Source organism: Condylura cristata, unplaced genomic scaffold, assembly GCF_000260355.1.
Source record: "Condylura cristata isolate star-nosed mole 26May11 unplaced genomic scaffold, ConCri1.0 scaffold00001, whole genome shotgun sequence".
Classification (NCBI taxonomy): Eukaryota; Metazoa; Chordata; class Mammalia; order Eulipotyphla; family Talpidae; genus Condylura; species Condylura cristata.
In genome coordinates, this window is record NW_004567102.1 from 6133227 (window position 1) to 6153148 (window position 19922).

The 19922-nt window shown below is 35.9% G+C and overlaps 1 protein-coding gene across 1 annotated transcript in view; it reads left to right on the forward strand.

Annotated features, from left to right (window-relative positions):
• The window catches only part of DNAH8 (dynein, axonemal, heavy chain 8), a 296367-nt gene that overhangs the window by 160488 nt on the left and 115957 nt on the right, over positions 1–19922 (forward strand). Inside the window, exons 56-60 of the mRNA XM_004673443.2 lie at positions 3206–3419; positions 6980–7089; positions 11483–11646; positions 13131–13323; positions 18288–18410. Coding sequence (XP_004673500.1) covers positions 3206–3419; positions 6980–7089; positions 11483–11646; positions 13131–13323; positions 18288–18410 — 804 coding nt within the window. The remainder of the gene's footprint in view (positions 1–3205; positions 3420–6979; positions 7090–11482; positions 11647–13130; positions 13324–18287; positions 18411–19922) is intronic.

Below are 19922 nucleotides of genomic sequence, written 5' to 3' on the forward strand. Positions count from 1 at the left end.
GTGAAACCATCCGGTATTTTTCTTTCTCTTTCTGGCTTATCTCACTAAGCATGATCTTTTCCAGTTCCATCCAAGTTGCTAAAAAAGACATGTGTTTCTATTTTTTGGTTGCTGAGTAATATTCCATTGTATATATGTACCACATCTTTCTAATCCATGTTGACTTGCTTTTTAAGTATAAATCTCTCTCTTAGAAAAGAACGAGACTTTGCTTTCATTGTGTTATGTATGCAGTTTTTTGTGAATTATCCCTAAAATACAGGTGCATTTCCCACATGTTTACTACTTTCCTTGCTCTTCAGTCTTCCTTGCTTCTCATACCTTCTACTGGATATTCTTTCTGCTTTTAGAACTTCTGTTACAAAAGTCTTTTAATGACAAACTCTTTGTTTCGTCTCTAAGTGTGTTTTTATGCCATCTTATTTTTTGTAAGACTGTGTTGTTGAATGTAAAAATTTAGGGGGACAGTAATAATCTTCCATGTCTTTGGATGTATCATTCCTGCCTTTGGTTTCCCTGTGGAGTTGCCGTGGAGGAGTTAGCTGCCGCCTCACATTGCACCTCTAAAGTCATTCTTCTTTGTCAGTTTTGAGACTTTCTTGTTGGCTTACTTTCCCATAGTTTTGTGTGTGTGTGTGTGTGTGTGTGTGTGTTGATTTGTATTTTTAAATATTTTCTACATTGGTGTAGATTTATTTACAGTTATTTTCTTGCATCTTATGAAGCTAATGGTTTGGTGTTTTCATTGGTTCTAGAAAATTTCCAGGCCAGTCTCTTCAAATATCGCAACTGCTCAGACTCCAAATGTATATTAGACTTTCTTTTACTTCATCTATACTTCTTTACTTCTCTTTGTACCTCCAAGCCTCTCCCCTCACTAGTTCTTACTTTCTAGATAATTCCCGTCTTGGTTTCTTATTTGACTGATTTTCTTCTTTGTTTTGTTCAAATGACTGTAAGACTTATCCACTGAATTTTAATTTCAGTTACTATTTTTTTTTCTTTCAATGTTGCCATTTTTATTCTATTGTTCGAATATATTTTCAAACTCATCATCTATTTATTTAAACATGTTAACATAGTTGTTTTAAAGTCTTGTGTCTTTAATTCCAGCATCTGAAGTTATATGGGTCTATTTCTTCTTGTTTCAGTAAGTTTTGTTATGTTCAAACTGTCTTTTTTCTGCATTTATTTTTGTCAGCTTGTTAAGTCATCACCCTTGAAAAATTATGTGTCGCTATTTCTTGAAGCCTAGGATGCATTGCCTTCATCCAGATAGACTTTGAGTTTTCTTCTGCAAGGTCATTAAGGGTTTATTCAGCAGGATCATTCCAAAGCTACATTAGATTTGAAAGTTTCCAGTCCACTGAGAGTATCCATATCTAGAGTTCAAATCTATGCCAGAGTGATTATGAAGCTATAACCTTTCAGGGGAGGCTTCTTTTTTCCTTAACCATTCAGCAGGGCATGAAGATTAGAATAGACCTTGTTGTAGTCCCAGAAAACTTATGAGAGTGGAGATATATATATATATAGAGAGAGATAGAGAGAGAGAGAGAGAGATAGATAGATAGATAGATAGATATACATACACATGTATATATACACACACACATATGTATATATACACATACATACACATATAGCATATATAAGCTGAAAGCCTCCTGAATTCCAGGCTCATTTATCCAAGTACAGATGTCTAATTAGAATACAAACTTATCATATTCAATTCCTGTTACTCCCTAAACCTGCTTCTCCAATTGACTTCTCCAGTTGAAGAAATAGCAACTTCACATTTAATCTGCCAAGAAATCATGTTGACTGTGTAACCAAGATTTGAGCACTACTTATCACCTCCATTGCTTGTAGCACCTTCTTTGCAACCCACCTTCTCTAGGTCTTTGTTGTCTCTATTTCCCTACTCAATCTTTTCTCAAATCACCACCTGATTAAAATATCTGAAGCTGATCATAACACATATGCTGATCATATGCTCTCAACTCTCTCATATGACTTGTAAAATATAAATGACAAAATCCTCACTGTCACCCAAAGGCCTACCCTGTTTGACCTCATCTTCCCATGACTGCTAATCACACCTACTAAACCTTCTACATACTGGGTATAATATTCACTCAGTGACTGCATTTGCTGTTTTTTTTGCCCAGAATGCACTTCCCTACTTATGTGAATGGTTTATTACCACTTTCATCCTTGCTTAAATATCATGGAAGATGGTTCTCCCTACTGCCTATGTTCAGTTGTATTCCTGAGTACCTCCTATTACCTTTCTTTTCTTTATTTTCTTTAGAAGACTTACAGTATCCCTTGTTTGACATATACCTATACATACAGGGAGATATATGTCTCCCAGCACTAGGATGTATGTTTCATGTATGCCACAACAGAATTGGACACAGAGTGGCTACTAAGTGTTGTAGATGAGGTGCTTGTGTGTCAGCCACTTGCCCAAATAAGAACTTGAATATACACACATGGAGAATCTGAATTTAAGCTTACAGAATTGAGACAGTTTAGGGTGAAGGGTGAGATGGCATGCTTGAAATAGTAAGAAAAGAAAAGTGTAAAGGATGAAACCATGGAGACAAAAGTGAGGGGTGACTGGAGAAAGAGTGACTTGGGAAGTGATCCAGAATCCTGAGATGAACCTGGAAAGAACTGAACTTCTGAACCCAAGATAGGTTTTTGATAATGAGGGGGAGTATTAACAATGTTAGAGACTGTAGAGAATATGAGATAAAAACACAGAACCCCAAACCAAGACATTCAGTAATATGCTGTGAGAGTTCAGGAGTAAAATCATCCCACGTTCTGATTGAAAGTATTTCAACTTACTGAATGTTGAGTGTGAAACATAAACTGTAGCAAAACTTGTAACTGACTACTGTTGTCATTATATCAAATATTCCATAGCCCACCTATTCACATTTACTGGGAAATTAAGTTTATCAGTGTGATGAGAGCATACTGAACTTGCCCCAGACATATTTAACTTTGGATTTAGAGTTCATAAGTGGCAATATGTAAGTCAGATTGCCTCGAAGGTGATTGTCCACAGTCACATGAACTTCATTGACAAGAGTTGAATGGTTTCTTCTAATCTCAGCTATTCTGTTTTGTAGTAATAATGAAGAAATGTGATATTGATATATTACTAAAATACTACTGTATGAAATTTCAGATAACTAATGAGATTGTGCGACAGATGATGGAGATGGAGGGAATGTATAGCCTGGATAAACCTGGAGACTTCACTACTATTGTTGATGTGCTTCTCATAGCAGCAATGATCCACCCTGGAGGTGGTCGGAATGATATTCCACAACGTTTGAAAAGACAATTTACTGTATTTAATTGCACATTGCCTTCAAACGCTTCAATTGACAAAATTTTTGGTATGACTATGCTTGGTGCTTAGTTTTTTTTATTGCAGTATAGAATGCATCATGAAAACTTTCTTTTACAGATAAAAAGTCTGAAGTAGGGAGTAAGTGTGTGAAATAAAGATCTAATTGCCCAAAGAGTGGGATTTAAGATTACGAAGACTCTTTCTAGCCTATCCTAAGATTTGGGAATATTTACAAATAAATTTTTTGGATGTTAGCATTAGAGGTAGACAGATCTTTGTATTTGGTTTTCTTGATATAGTTAATCAGGAAAAAAATGGGCTAAGAATGATCGCCCTTAAGCTAATATATCAAGTCAAATGTATGATTTCTTTTAAGATCTATTTATTTATGCTTATAGAACTGGGGTACAGGCCAGAGGTGTGACGGGTGAGAGCATTCACCAGAGATAGTGGGGAACAGAACAGGCAGATTGACAAAGTACACTGCTGAGGGGAGCAGTAGGCAGATCAAAAGAGGCCTGCCACACTATGTGGGTCATCTCCTTGGCCGGGGATCGAACTTGTGCTGCCGTGGCTTTGTAGAGCTACATAATGCTGTGCTTAAACCAGTTGCGCCACCAGGGAGGGCCCAAAATGTATGATTTTGATACATTAATGAAATGAGATTTTCAAAAGCAAATTTGGGCTCACATAAATTGCACCATTAAAATTTATGTTCATGAAGCTATGTAAGAGGAACTGGCCCATAAACAAATGGACATTAATCCATTGACAGATTGGAAGTAAGGGACAGAATTTCCATGGGTGATGCTCAGGGATACTAATTCTTAGGGGAAAATAATTGAAATCTGCCTTACAACGAGCATGTCATCCAGGCAGATGTATTAAACACCTAAATATGGAAGGCAAGTTTGTAAAATATTTGGAAGAAAAGATAGGAAAATACTTGACTGCCCTTTGAGTAGGTAAGAATTTCTTACCTACCCAGCAGACCTCTCCTTTTCCACCTGCTGCTCCCCTCAGCAGTGTACTTCAGTTAATCTGCCTGTTCTGATCCCTCTCTGTCTCTGGTGAATCCTTTCATGCCTCACATCTCTAGCCTGTACCCCAGTTTTTATATGCATAAGTAAATAAAACTTTAAAAAAAATTAGTAGCTCCAGAGTGGAAGAAAGAATTTCAACACATATATCAAAACAAAAATGTTAATATTCTGACTCTGGAAAGAAAGCTTTTGAATCCATCGAAGAAACACACTAAGATAAAAGTGGGCAAAAAAACAGGCACTTTAAGAAGAGGAAACCAAATGGCCAATAAACAAATGTAAAGATGAGAAACATTAGTATTCAGGAAAATGCAAATTTAGAACACCATGCAAATAGTCATTAGATTTGCAAAAATGAACATTTCTAACAAAAACATTAGTAAGAATGTAAAGCAACTGGAACCCTTATCCCCTGCTGGTGGGGGTGTAGATTGGTAGAGCCCCTTGAAAAATGATATAACATTATTTTCTGCAAGTGGTGTCACCTCCATTTTTTTCTTTGTGGTTTATCATTTTTTTCTTTGTGGTTTGTGTTTATCATTTTTTTCTTTGTGGTTTGTGTTTTCTGAGTCTCATTTGAGACATCCTTTCCTACCTATTAGTCCAAGGAGATATCCTCCTATATTTTCCTCCAAACATTGCCATTCACATTTAAATATTTAATCTACCTGTAAAAGACTTTGCATATGTGTGCCCAAAGACTCAGATGAGAATTTTCAAAGAACAATGTTCATGATACCAAAACTTCGAAATGGCCCAAATAGCTACTGACAGTAAGATTGGAGAAATAAATGGTGATATTAGCACACAGTGTAATGCTGTGCAGCCTTGAATATGAATGAACACAGCCACATGCTTCACCATGGGTGAAGACCATAAATATAATGTTGAACAAAAGAAACAAGTCACAGAGGATTAGAGAACATGATTTCATTAAATTTCAAAAATTAAGTTGGGGAAAAAAAGAGTAAAGCTTAAAAGCCCAAGTGGCAAAACTATAAAGAAAAATATATTCTTGATTCCTACCAAGTCAAGGAAGTGGTTGTGGACAGGGGTGGGAAATATATGAGATATTACTAATATTAAACTCGCCCAGCATCCAAGGTGGCCTAATATGCTAGGTCAGCATTTTATTTTTCAATCTAATTGTCTGTAGCTGCTATTTGTTAAACTAATTTATATATCCTTGCATATGATTACTTTTGAAAACTAAATAGGGAAACAGATCAGAAACTGAGGTCAGAGAAGTGAGACAGGTTTCCAGTCAAGGCTAGGTAGGTTGTACCTAGCAGAGTTGTGATGTTAGTCCTGTTTCCTGCTGCTTCTAGAACACACTTGTCCTGTGGGAAGTTGGAGGTCTGGAATCATAGGATTTTAGGAAATAGAAGGGCCCTTTGGCACCCACGTCCACCAATTGCAAGTTTGGAGGACAATTTCATGTTGGCTCAAGGCATCTCTTCTTCCTTCAATGTGAATGAGCAGTTGATTTAGCTTCTGCCCAACCTGTTCTGCATTGCTCAGCATATGTTCATATTCATATTCCTCTGAAAATCCCATATTCAGCCCATATCCCTCTGAATATATCGCTCAACATAGAGTCCAACTCAAGCAAAGTAGAGTGAATCTATTGTTATGGTTTAAAACCAAGAACATTTGAGACTTTAAGAAACATTGCTGAACCTGTCAGCTGTTTCATCCTGAGGATGATTATGTCAGACTGTCCCTGTGTTTTGTGGGACCTTGCCCCAGTCACAGAATGATGAAAGTTGTGTCACAGACGTGGGTGCCAATTCCCTCAACAGCCAATCCTTGTGTTAAACAATTCCCTTTAATTATTCCAGAGGAGTGGGGCCGGGGTTGTTGATCTTCTTACCTTGTAAGATAAAGGGCTGCTAAGTTCTTCTCCAGCTCCCATTCACTTTAGCGTGTGTGCTGCTTTATAAGCTGGATTCCATTCTCAGATTTGTCCCCTGCAAACTATGTGACCTTGGGCAACTCACTAAACTCATATTACAATGGGGTAATAATAATAACAACAACAGTAAGAATAACTACCCCAGTTTTTTCCTCATAGGCTCTTGGGAGGGTCTAACACCTATAAAATGCCTGTCACAAACTACTAAATCACACTGGCCCTTCTGCTGACTTCTAACTGATTCCCTGAGAGAAATTCTTTTCACCCAGATTAGTCAGTCAGTCCTAGATTTTTTTTCAAGTAAAATTTACTGAGGTAATGTTTTATATCACAATATATGTCTTAGAGGTATAGTTTTACATCTCTACAAGCACATGTCATTTCACCACACCCACAGTAATTCTCACTGAACTCCCTAAATCCACTTTCCTCCTACCCACCTCATCCCTCTTTTAGTAGCCCCAGTCACAGTCCTGTGTGTGCTTCTCTCTCCTGTTTTCACTCCTTGCCCTCTGTCCTCTGCTCCCAGGTACCTCAGCTCTATGGTCTGCTTTCAGTGCTTGTTTTCTTTCATCCAAAGTTTATTCACTGGGATAAAGATGTACTCTGTAATCTTTCAGTAAGCAAGCCCACTTTTTTTTTTTTCAGGAGTTATTGGCCGTGGCTATTTTGATCCTTGCAGAAAGTTCAAACCTCAAGTATGTGAGATGATTTCAACTTTAGTTTTAGTGGGCAGAGTGCTATGGCAGTGGACTAAGGTACAGAATTGTCTATTGTCAATATATTAAAAAAAGTCAACTGTTATTCAGACTAGCTCATACCATGGCTCATGCCATTATCAAGACATCATATATAGTAGTATTTTTTTAAGACAAATTAAATACTCAAATAGATTTATGACACCTTTTCTTTCCAGGGAGCAAATTTTTGACTGAGTGATGCTTTCCATAATGTATGAGATATTACTATAAACTAGACTCAGCATCCAAGATCAAATAGGATTGTGCTGAAATGAACATGTCTTTCCACTTGCTATTCTGATTTGTAACTCTCAGAGTCTGTTTCTTTCCTACCCCCACTCCTAAACTCTGCCAGATGCTCAGATGTTTACTGACTGAGTGACTATGTGGATTTCCTGATATTCTCAGCTAACCAAGACAAAGTCTTAACTGAGCTGTTTCTCTGAGATGGAATATGAGTAGTAAATGGATGGAAGTACACTTAACATAGGCAAGATTTTAACACGCAAGTCAGTGCCCTGAGTGAAGCTCAGGAGAGCTGTAGCTATTACCATATGGCTTGAGGCAAACTTATGAGATGGCAATTACATGTAGGTCTGCAATAAAAACAAAGTTGATATATTTGCCAAAAAATGGCCAAAGAACTAAGAGTAGGTTGTCATAGCTGATGAAACATTCGTTAGTGCAATTACACACATCTGGGCAGAAGCTTATGTCCTGGGGAAATCAAGAATGTGCCAGACTTTCAGCCACCTGGGTGTGCAGGGGGAATGCTAGATACGGAATTATCAGAAGAGGAATTGGGTGTTTCTTTGGAAACATGCAGCTGCCTGCATTAGCAATTCCCTGCATGGGGCTTGTGCTTTGCCAACACAGCATCTCTGCACAGGCCGTTCTGAGAGAAGCTCCAAAATGAATGACAGGGTCTAAGTGTCTAGATGATTTTCTGTAGTAGAGACCCAGCTGTTTTCTAGTAGGGCTGTTGTTCTATTTAATGTGCTTACAAACATGTTTTTCTGAAAAGCTTCAGCTTTCCTGGTATCTTTGTTTTATGGATGTTTATTGCCTCCACTAACAATTCTTTACTTCTTTATCCCATTTTGCATACATTTTCATTTTCACTGCTCTTCTCAAGGTCACTCACCAAAGACCTCAGGCTTGCCAAATCCAGAGGTTGATTTTCTTCTCTTACTGACCTTTTAGTAGCAGTGGCAATAAATGTCCCTCTAAACACTTTCTTCATTTTATTTTAGAGGGGACTCATGTTCTTGGCTCTTTCCCTATCTCACGACTTACCTTCTTCCCCTCCTTTAAGTACTGAGTGACCCTGATCTCCCTGTTGCCTCACAAGACTGGGGCCATAGAAGTGGTGCAGGACAAAGGAAAGATGACTCAAATTTCGATTAATGAGAGGCCTAGAGAAACTACACCAAAAATGTGCAGCCCGATCCCTGGGCAGCTTTATATTTATTTAGACCCAGGTTCAGAGAAGATGGCAAGTGCATGGATTAATGTACAAGCACAAAGGTGTGCCATCTGGGATGCCTCATTGTCCTGTGCAAGCTAGGGTGGAGTGACCAGGCTATTGCTTGGTTGGGGGGCTCCATGGTTCCCTCATCAAAGCATGCTGTCTTAGTCCCTATTCTTACTTAACTTTCTGCTAATCTTCACAAGTAAGGTATTCTAGCTGATCTTGCTAATCTGGCCGTAACGTCTGCCTGCTGTTTTCACCAAATACTGGTTTCCCAGTATGTTCCTCGTGCCAGGACTTTTGCCCTATGGGAGGCTCCCTGATTGGCTCTAGGTTTTAACTGACCATTAGGAATTCTGGGTGTCAAGACAACAGCCCTGAGCACAAGGAGGGCTGGGGAGTCCATGGGACCCCTTTCCTGTATCCATTCTTTCCCCAGATAATCTCATCCAACTTTAAGACTTTACAAACTCCCTGTCTCTGCTGATGACTTCAAAACCAATAGCGCCATCCCAGGTTCCTCTACTCAGCTCCAGGCTTATTTCTAACTACTCACCAAACATCACCACTTTGCTTTCTAAGAACAAATACAAACCAACAGGTCCAAACAGTTCTTAATTTACCTTCCTCAGACTTTTGCACCTTAATTATCAAGAACACTAATACCTTGCTTCTTAAGCTAAGAACTTGGATGGCATCCTTGACTTGTCTCGCTTAGCCCCTACATCAAATTTCATCAGCAATTTGCAGTGACTTTGCTCTCAGGTGTATCGCCCCAAACCGAGCACTTCTTGCCATCTCACTGTGTATCCTAAAAGTTGCTTCCGTCATCTGCCTTTTGCAGCATGCAGTAACTTCCTGACCAATCTCCTTGCTTTCTTCATGTTTGATTAGAGTGTTCTTTATATAACCCTAAGCTGATTACTCAAAAAGTAAATCAGAGAGTATTTCTTTTTAAAATCACTAATAGAGTCCATGAGTTTAACAAGAAAACTCAGGAAACACTGCGCACTTCTCTTCCCCTTTCATCATTCTGCTCTCTCCAACTAGACTGTTCTCACTGTTCCTTGAACACCCCCAGGTTTTCATGACAATCTGACTGTTATGCTACATCTGACTTACTCTTTTATTCTTAACTACAATGGAACTTTCCTGGATCTTTTCCTCTAAAATTCCTGGCATTATCTGTTCCCTACTTTATTATTATTTTTACCATTATTCTTTATATGTTCATTCATTTATCAATATCTTTGTGTATTAGTTGCCAAACTCCTCCACTGGAATGGAAGCTCTCTGCCAGAGTAGAATTAGTTGCTTATTTACTATAGTAGCTTAAAAGTAATGTGAGGAGATCAGAAATAGCCACTGAAAAATTACCATATCTTCCTTCACTATTACTTACTTCACTATTACTTCTTATTTTTTTGTTGTTTTAAATTGACCATCTTCATTAAGCTCTCTTTTAATCTGTATATATCTGTGTACATTACTTTACTTTTCTATTACTTTACATAGCTTTAAACAGAAGCTGGTGAGAAAAGAAGGAAGCTGATAAAAATTAAAGAGAAAAAAAGAAGCAGGTTAATAAATGAAGAGGAAAATAAATTTTATTTATTTTAACTTATTTTATTCTTTTGTGACTACTTCTGTTAGCAACAACCACCATCAGAGCTGCAGCCTGTTATGGGAAAGAAAAAGAAAACAATATTTATGTGGCCTTATCTATGTATTTGTATTTGTAGTAGATATACTTTACATTTTGGTGACTAGAGTAAACATTTTACCTTGGAATTAAACTAAACAAAAAGTAGAATTGAAGGTGATTGATAAACTAACACTTGTACTCATTCTGTTTCCACAAACTACTTACTTTTTAAATTGGCATTGTGAATTAACTGTAAAAATTACCTTCTAAGCTCGAAAGGAGACTTCCTTTTTCAATGCAGTAAAGGTTTTTATTCCAGGAGTAGATATCAAAGAAAGCATTTGTTTTCCTGAATTCATCATGTGGAGAGTTTGCTTTATATCTTCAGAATTATTGTTGTTTTCACTTTCAAAAAATGAGGCTAACGATAGGACTTAGAATCCACACACACACACCCAGCAATGCTTTCCACAGCTAGTACATCTCATTTACCCCTTAACCAGCATCCATCTTGCTTTATAACAATGTGTCCATGTTATAGCTTTACCTATTCAGATTCTAGAAGCTGGTAGAAATAAGAAGTAAATAAGCATACAGAACATAGTCTTTGTATTCAACAAATAAAACCACCTAGAATATTTATAGCTGCACATCATACTTGCTTGTCAATTTATCATTGATATCAAAATATATGAAAGTTTATTGACTGAATTTGGGTCCCCATGGTAAAATTCAGGTTATGATGTACAAACATATTTGTGGAAATCCAAAAACACTAAGGACCTTAATCCAAGCAATCTGTAGAAGACAGTCCTTACTGACTTTAGAAGTGAACATTTATTGTTCTTAACAACACAGCAGCCAACTCACATTCAGTTTTTTTATAACATGTTTACAGACAGTACAATAAGGTAAACAATGACTATGAAGACTTAATTCCCACAACTCACATAATTTATAAGAGTTCAGGGAAAGTGACTTGTTTCAAGCCAACCTGGGGTGGTAGAACAGGTGTTGGATTCTCATCTACTGCCTTGTTCTTGAATCCATCATATTCAAGGGTTTATGGTCTTTTAAATTCTATCTTGGCTGGTTTGTGATGGGTTTTATTTCTGTGGGTGCTGTGACAAAGAATATAAACTTCATTGTGGCTTATTTACTCAGTCAATTTTATTTAACATAAGGGTGTGAATTAAAAATCTAAAAGCAAAAAAAAAAATCTAAAAGCAACTCTACTCTTAGTTCTATCTGAATAATGAATTAAGTATATTATGTGCTTCTTTTTAAATCTTTAGGTAAAGATGCTGCCAACCCCTTCTAAATTTCATTACATTTTCAATCTTCGAGATCTTTCCAGAATTTGGCAAGGAATGTTAACCATAAAAGCTGAAGAGTGTGATTCAATACCCATTCTTCTATCGCTTTTCAAACACGAGTGTAACCGAGTAATTGCGGACAGGTGCATATATACAGTTATTGACTCTTCATTTACTGTATAAGATGTTTATATTACTAAGTAATCCTGTATTATTTATTCAAATTAGTAAGGAATATTATTTTCATTTGCTCAGGGTTTGTACAACATTATTATCATTTCCCACTTGCTGGTCACTTAAAAAAATGCTCTCCCAATCTTAATTTCAGCAGAATGACTTTAAATCACCACATTATCACAGAGTTGATGACATTCAGAGACAAATTTTAGTCATCTAGATTTTTTTTTAAAGATTTATTTATTTATTTGTACAGAACTGGGGTACAGGCCAGAGATGCGGAGGGTGAGAGGATTCACCAGAGACAGAGTGGGGAGCAGAACAGGCAGATCGATGAAGTACACTGCTGAGGGGAGCAGCGGGTGGATCAGGAGAGGTCTGCCGGGCCATGTGGATCTCCTCCGGAGCAGGCAGGGATCGAACTCATGCAGAAGTGGCTTGAGCTTCTTAGTGCAGTGCTTTAACCTGCTGCACCACCAGGGAGGGCCCTATCTAGATATTTTTCAAATGGGAATTCTGTATAGGTTTTGCATGATGAAATCTGATACATGAACTAATTCATCTTACTGAGCCGCAGTTTCTTCTATAAGATTCAGATGATACTGCAATCTGCCAAAAATTTATTAGAGTGTCTACCACACTTTCCTCTGCTACTGTTGTAAATATGTAGTAGATCTTTTTGCACCATGTGCCCACAAACTCAGAAAAAGGACATTTGCCCACTACTGACCATAACTTGTGCACCCCTGTTGCACATTTTGGGGGCTTTTGACCACACCTAAGTGATTCTCTGTGCTATTAAATAATGAAAATTATTCATGATACTTGTTACAACCATGATAGGCAGAGTTTATTCAGGATTCTCCTGGAAAGCACTGTTACTCCTCCTATAATGGGGTTTGCTGTAAGGGAGATTTTGGGCTCAGCTCTAAATACAACAAGGAAAAGGTGGAATTTGTAACCAAGGAACAGGATTGATGGTAGACACAAAATTACTTAAGAAGGAATATCAGGAGTGAGGGGGAATTCTAGTTAAACTGATCTAATAGGATTTTTGCTGGAATCAGACCAGGTAATCAGATCACTTAAGGCATGATGAGGAATAAGGAATTAGGCAGCTATCAAGCACGATCAGATATTGGGGATTGGTGATTCTGGGTATACTGATTTGCTAAAACTGGATGTGAAGAATGTGTAGTCCAAAACTTGATATCTCCTTGGGAAGTTAAGTCAAGGAGAGACTACTTTTCAGCATTTTCTCATAAATAATACTATGATGTTATAACTCTTTGGGGTGAGGCTATGTGCTTCCTATCAGAAGGCAGACTGTATTTTTTCCCCTATTCTAAGGAGATGCAGGCACAAGATGGGGGCTGGGTTCTGAGGGGTTTACTTAGTTAGAAAAGATGCTTTCATATTTTACATTTTTACTCTGGTGTTTTTCTTTCAGATTTATAACTCCTGAAGATGAGCAGTGGTTTAATGTCTATCTTATTCGTGCACTTGAAGAAAATATCAGTACAGATTTGACATCAGCTATTCTTCCTGAACCATACTTTGTAGATTTTCTCCGTGACATGCCTGAACCAACTGGTGATGAACCTGAAGAATCTTACTTTGAAGTACCCAAAGTCTATGAATTGGTATTTATTTTCATCTTTCAAAATAATTTTTGCATCACTCACCAAATAGGTTTTTTTCTATGGGTGCCAAAGTTCCACCATGGAGTTCCTGTAACGTCTATAGCATGTCTGTGTTGTGATTCATGTCATCATTGACCAATTTTTATTTCAGTGAAATTTAGCAATCCCATTGAGATACATTTAAGACAAACATGTTTACTATTATCATTATTATTTAATATTGTTTTGAGAGTTGTGGTTGTATAATAAAATGTCTAAAAAATACAATTATCAGGTAGGAACCACAAATGTTATAATTTATAATAATATGATTATTAATATAATTTAAGAGAATTTAAAGTCTGTTGCAACCACTAAAAGCCCAGTAAGATGACTGAAAATGATACCAATATAAAACTTGGTAAATTTTAGTCCATGGGCAACATCCAGCCCACTGTCAGCCTATGTTACATTGTAAACTAAAAAGGATTTTTAGGGAAGTCTGACAAGATAGCAGAAGACTGAAGAAATAACACATAAATTACAACAGAACAACAACAACAAAAAATCCCTAAGAGATAAATGAATGACTACAAGAAAGGAGTGATGGCATGGTGGAAAAGAGTAGGAAAATGTACAGTGGTACAAGTACAACCCAAGAGAGGGATGAATGCTATACAAAAACCCCCAAAGTTGTTGTGTCAGAGGCATTTACCTGGAGACCCAGAATTACACAGAAAAAGTGGGTTCATAAAGTTGGTATCCAGTACAAGCAGTGTATTATTCCAGAAACCAGTGATACTAAGAACTGGTTCTTTGAAAAGATAAACAAAATAGATAAACCTAAAATTAGGTTATACCCTACTCCATCCTCCAAAAAAGAAGAGAGAAAACTTTAATAAATAGAATCGCAAATGAAAGAGGAGAAATCACTACAGATAGCACAGAAGTACCAAAGATCATAATAGATTACTTTGAACAGCTATATGCTGATAAATAAATTCAATAACTTTGAAAAATAAATAAATTTCAAGATCAATGCAATTTACCAGGACGAGACAGATGAAATAAACAAACTGATCACAACCAGTTGAAAACCTAAACCCAGGACCAGATAGAGTTACAAATGAATTCTATCAAACTTTGAAAGAACTAAACTTGTTCAGATTGTTTTTTAAAATACAAGAAGAAAGAATGTTCCCTGATTTTATGATGCCAACATTATTTTAAAGCTGAAAATATACAAAAGCAGATACAAGTTTTAGAGCAATATCCCTGATAAACATTGATGCAAAATTTTCAACAAAAGGAAAACATTAGCATATTGAATTTAGGAATAGATCACAATGATAATAGTTGAATCCAATGATGAAGTGGTATTCCTCTAAGGATACAAGGATGATTAAATATACATAAAATCAACTAATGTAATATGTAACAAAAGTAAAAATAAAAATTATATAATATCAATGTAGATAAAGCATTTGACAAGATTTAGCATCCATTTATAATTAAAATTCTAACCAAGATGGGAATAGAAGGAAACAATCTTACTATGTTAAGCTTTCCCCCTAAGATTTAGAACAAAAGAAATTGTCCATTGTCACCACTACTGCATAAATTTTAGTACTAGAAGTTCTGATCACAGCTATCAAACAAAACAGGAAACAAGAGCAGTCCAATTAGAAAAAAGAAATCACTATTTGCAAGCAATATGATATATTAGAAGAGCCTAAGAACTTTGTCAAAAAGTTACTAGAAACAATAAGTGAATATAGCAGGCTATAAAATAAGAGAAGATAGCACACTATCACATACAAAAAAAATCCAAAGCTTTTTTTAAAAAAATATTTATTTATGAACTGGGGTACAGGCCAGAGGTGCAGCTGGGGGCAGTGAGAGGATTCACTAGAGACAGAGTGGGGAGCAGAACAGGAAGATCAACAAGTACACTGCTGCGGGGAGCAGTGGGCAGGTCAGGTCTGCCACGCCATGTGGATCACCTCTGAGGCAGGCGGGGATGGAACTCATGCGGAAGTGGCTTAAGCTTCTTCATGCTGCACTTTAACCTGCTGCGCCACCAGCGAGGGCCCTCCATAGCTCTTTTATTTGTGAACAATGAACAAGACACAACAGAGATTAAGAGAGTGACTCAAATCACTTCAAAAAGAATTGAATACCTCAGATAAACCTAACAAAGGGAAAGAGACTATAGAATGAGAACCACAGGATGTTACCAAAGGACCTTAATGGTGACATAAGAGATGGAAGGATATACCATGTTCATTGAAGGAAAAATTAATATAATCAAAATGACTATCCTGATTAAAATGATGTACAAATTTAACATGATACCCATCAATAACCCAAGTATTTTTTTCAAACTGAAAAAAAATGAAATTATATGAAACCACAAAAGAAAATTGCTAAAATAACCATAAGAAAAAAGGAGAGAAATGGAAAGTCATGTTCCCTGACTTCAAATTTTTCTATAAAGCAACAGTATTAACAAAAATATGGTAAGAGCACAAAAATACTATGTGAACCAATGGAACAGAATCAAAAGTACTGAAATAAATCATATAGAAGCATTTAGCCCTTGATAGAACATCCATAAACATAAAATAAGGGAAAATACAGTCTCCTTAATGAATGATAATGGGAAAGTTGGAAAGCCACACATACAAGAATCAAGTTGAACTACCACTAATACTATATACAAAAAATAATTCAAATGGATTAGAAATGTAGGTATAATCACCTGCAACATTGAAATACATAAAATAAAATATTGACAAAACATATCATCGTGTCAAAAATGAAGACGTTTTGGTGGCTCAACCACTATGGCAAGAGTTTGAAAAAGAAAAATAAACAATTAGGATTACCTCAAAGCATTTCTGTACAGTGTAAGAAAATGTAAGATGATTAAATTAAATCTCCTACTGAATACAAAAATATATTTACACAATTTATAACTGATAGGGGATTAATATCCAAAGTATATAATAAAATTCAACAACAGCAACAAAAAATATAAAAATCAACAAATGGACAACAAATATCAAGAGTTCAGTAAAGAAGTTCAAAGGGCATGGAAAAAATGTTCATCACTTCTAATAAGAGACTAGTAGATTCAAACTACAATAAGATACCACTTCATACCTGTGAGAATGGCCCATATTAAGAAAAAAAAACTCTCAAAAACAAATACTGGAGAAGATACAGGAAAAAAGGAATACTATTACATTGTTGATGGGAATGTGAACTGGTGAAACCCTCATTGAAAGCAATTTTTTAATGAAAAAATTTTAAATGGGCATACTGAATGACCTTGCTGTCCCACTCTTGGCCACTTTGCCAGAATATGTTCCATGATAGTCATGACAACATTATTTACAATAGTTAAGAGTTAGAATCACCTAAATCTCCTTTAGTGTATAAATGGATCAAGATGTTGTACATCACACTAGGGAATATTACATTACTATTAAAAAGGATGAAATCCAGCCATTTTGGCCAACAGGTATATGAAAAAATGTTCAGCATCACTTAGAATCAGGGAAATGTAAATCAAAATCACTTTACACCAGTGAAAATGGCACATGTTAAAAAAACAGGCAACCAAAGAATGCTGGCAAGGATGTAAAGAAAAAGAAACTTTGCTCCACTACTGGTGGGAATGCAAACTGGTACAACCACTATGGAAAGCTGTGTGGAGATTCCTCAAAATACTAAAAATGGAGCTTTTATATGATCCAGCAGTTCCACTTCTAGGGATTTACACAAAGGGCACAAAAACATTAATTCAAAAGGATACCTGCAGCCCAATGTTTACTGCATTATTTACAATAGGTAAGATATAGAAACAACAAAAATGCCCCCAAATAGATGACTGGATCAAGAAGATGTGGTCTATATACAAAATGGGATACTATTCAGCAATCAAAAAGATAAATTCATGCTATTTGCAGCGACGTGGATGGAGCTAGAAGGGATTATGCTCAGTAAAAAAGGCCAGAAGGGAAAAAAGGTATTGGATGGTTTCACTTATAGGAGGAATATAGGGAAATCAAATAAGTGATCAGCAATAATACTAATAAATAAACAAAACTGTGTAGGGAAGGATCAAAATGGAAGAGATGAGCACAAAGGACTATAGTGATGGTTCACAGGTGAATTGGTGGTGGGAATTTTATGGGGAATACACCTTTAAGAAGAAAGCATGCAAGTATATGTCATACCAAAAAGAACAATGATATAACATAAATAATAATTTTTAAGATAAAGAAATGCAGCCATTTTCAAGAAAACAGAATTTGAGAAAATTATATGCAGCAAAGTAAGAATGATAAAAACAAATACTGGACATTAACATAGCAGACAATTTAATACTGTAAAACACTTAAAAGGAAAACTGTTGGGGCTCTGAGGTTAAGAAGGGAGGGGAAATGATGAGGGGACATGAGGTGGTGATAGTGGAATCCATAAACATTTAAAAGCAAATAAAAACTAACTAATATTGGGGGTGTGAAGGGAAATGTCAGTAAAATTTCATTTTGGAAACCAAGTAAGGCTTAAAAGCTTTAAGCCTTGCAAATGGAAATGATTAAAAGCATATTAAATCTACAGACATATTTAGGTTTTTAAAGCAAGTATTTTAGAGTTATATTTATCCTACATGTGAAACTTTTTTTTTACCGTGATTCCGGTGATAGCCTCACAGATATGTATTTTTAATCTCATCAAATTGTATATATTATAGATGCAAACTTTTGTACATAAATTTTGCTTCTGTTTAAAAAAAAACTGGCATGTTAATAATAGCATAGGCTCTTTGAATAGCATATTTACCAAACCTCATTAAATTTCTGTCATTGGGCACAGATTATACATTATTTTTAAGTGCAAATGGATGTAGCGTTACTTTGGAGCAGTTTTACACAAGAATTTGGATCTTAAGTATTCTCTCTGTCTGCCTACAGGTACCATCCTTTGAATTTCTGGCTGAAAAACTACAGTTTTACCAGAGACAATTTAATGAAATCATTAGAGGAACATCTCTTGACCTGGTGTTTTTTAAAGATGCAATGACTCATCTAATTAAGGTTCTAATTATTGACTGTTTCTGATATGAATAAGGTCTTGTGAAAACATAGTCAATTTCACAGATAATTTTTGGTGATAATAAATACATAGTATCAGGTGGTATATAAAAGAATGTCCATAAATTCAGTCAGTTCACTGTCTCAGAAAACCCCTTATTTGAATCTACCTTTATGACAGCACATGATTTTCAAGAAACAAATTGATTTCTGTTTTCAGAGCTTTTGACACATTGAATCAGAGTTTTTAAATTTTCTAGAAAGTAAGGTAAATCTAGGAATTCTCTCTCTCTCTCTCTCTCTCTATATATATATATATATATTTATAAAATAGGAATCCTGTTCTCAGCGGAGAAAAAGTTGAAGCTTTAGAAAATATCAGTGCCGTGATTCACTAATAGATTATGAGGAAGTGGTAAGGACTGGCAAAAAAAAAAAAAAAAAAAAGCCATTTAGAGCCAGCACCACTAAAGAGTGTAGTTCATCCATGTCTGAAGGGCTATAGGAAGGAGTTGTTTATTTGTTTAAATTGTAGATGGGAAGGGAGTTTCTCCAGGAAATCAGAACATGGTGTAGGGAGATTTGATAAAGAGGAGTCAGCTTGCTCTATAATTACTTGTTATTGTCTTCTGCAAAGTTGGCAGATTTCCAGATATCCTTGGGCTGTTATATCCACTCACCTATTGTAAAGTATCTGCTGTGGTTAGATAATTAGATGCCTGGAACCCTGTTACAGGTGCAAAAACAAAGAAATAATTAACATATTAGGAAATATGATGGAATTAATACATAAGCAAGGTGTCACTACTGACACCTGATCTGATCTGTCATTTTGAATAGCTGGCATTAAAATAAAAGATCTGTCTAGACTCTCTTTCAAATCAGTGACTTTAAAAAGGTAGTGTTTTAGCAACATCTTCAACTGACTTTCATAAGATTTGAACCACAACTTGATCCTTATCCTCACTAAAAAAATTTAAAAAGAAAAAAAGCAGCATAAGGCTATAAGCTGTCTTTTCAGCTTTTTCTACAAATGCTCTTCCACCCCCATTCTAATTTTGGTATTCAAAAAACTTTTCTCATTGCCAGAAGTATTCCTTGTGGAGTAATGTCTATACAATTCAGTGTGTTAGTCTCAGGGGTAAGAAGCAAACAATTCTTACTTCTTTCTATGGATTTGTCTAAAGTAAATACAATTAATTTTAATAAGTTAATTAATAAAATTAGCATATTGAGTTCAAAATTAATACAATTACACACACACACCCCACACAGAGAGAGAGAAAATGGATTTGAAATAGGAGCAGGAATGTCTCTCCTGCCTTACATGACTGAATAGATTGACTAGAGATGGGCAAGGTAAGAATTCAAAATGTATTAATCAACTTGAAACTTTCATTTTAAAAGTTTTGCAATACACCATTAAAGGGAAGGGTCTAATATCAACTACAGACATAAAGTCAAAGTTTTGACCCATTTTATGCTAACAGAAAATGTAAAAAAGGTGAAATCTAT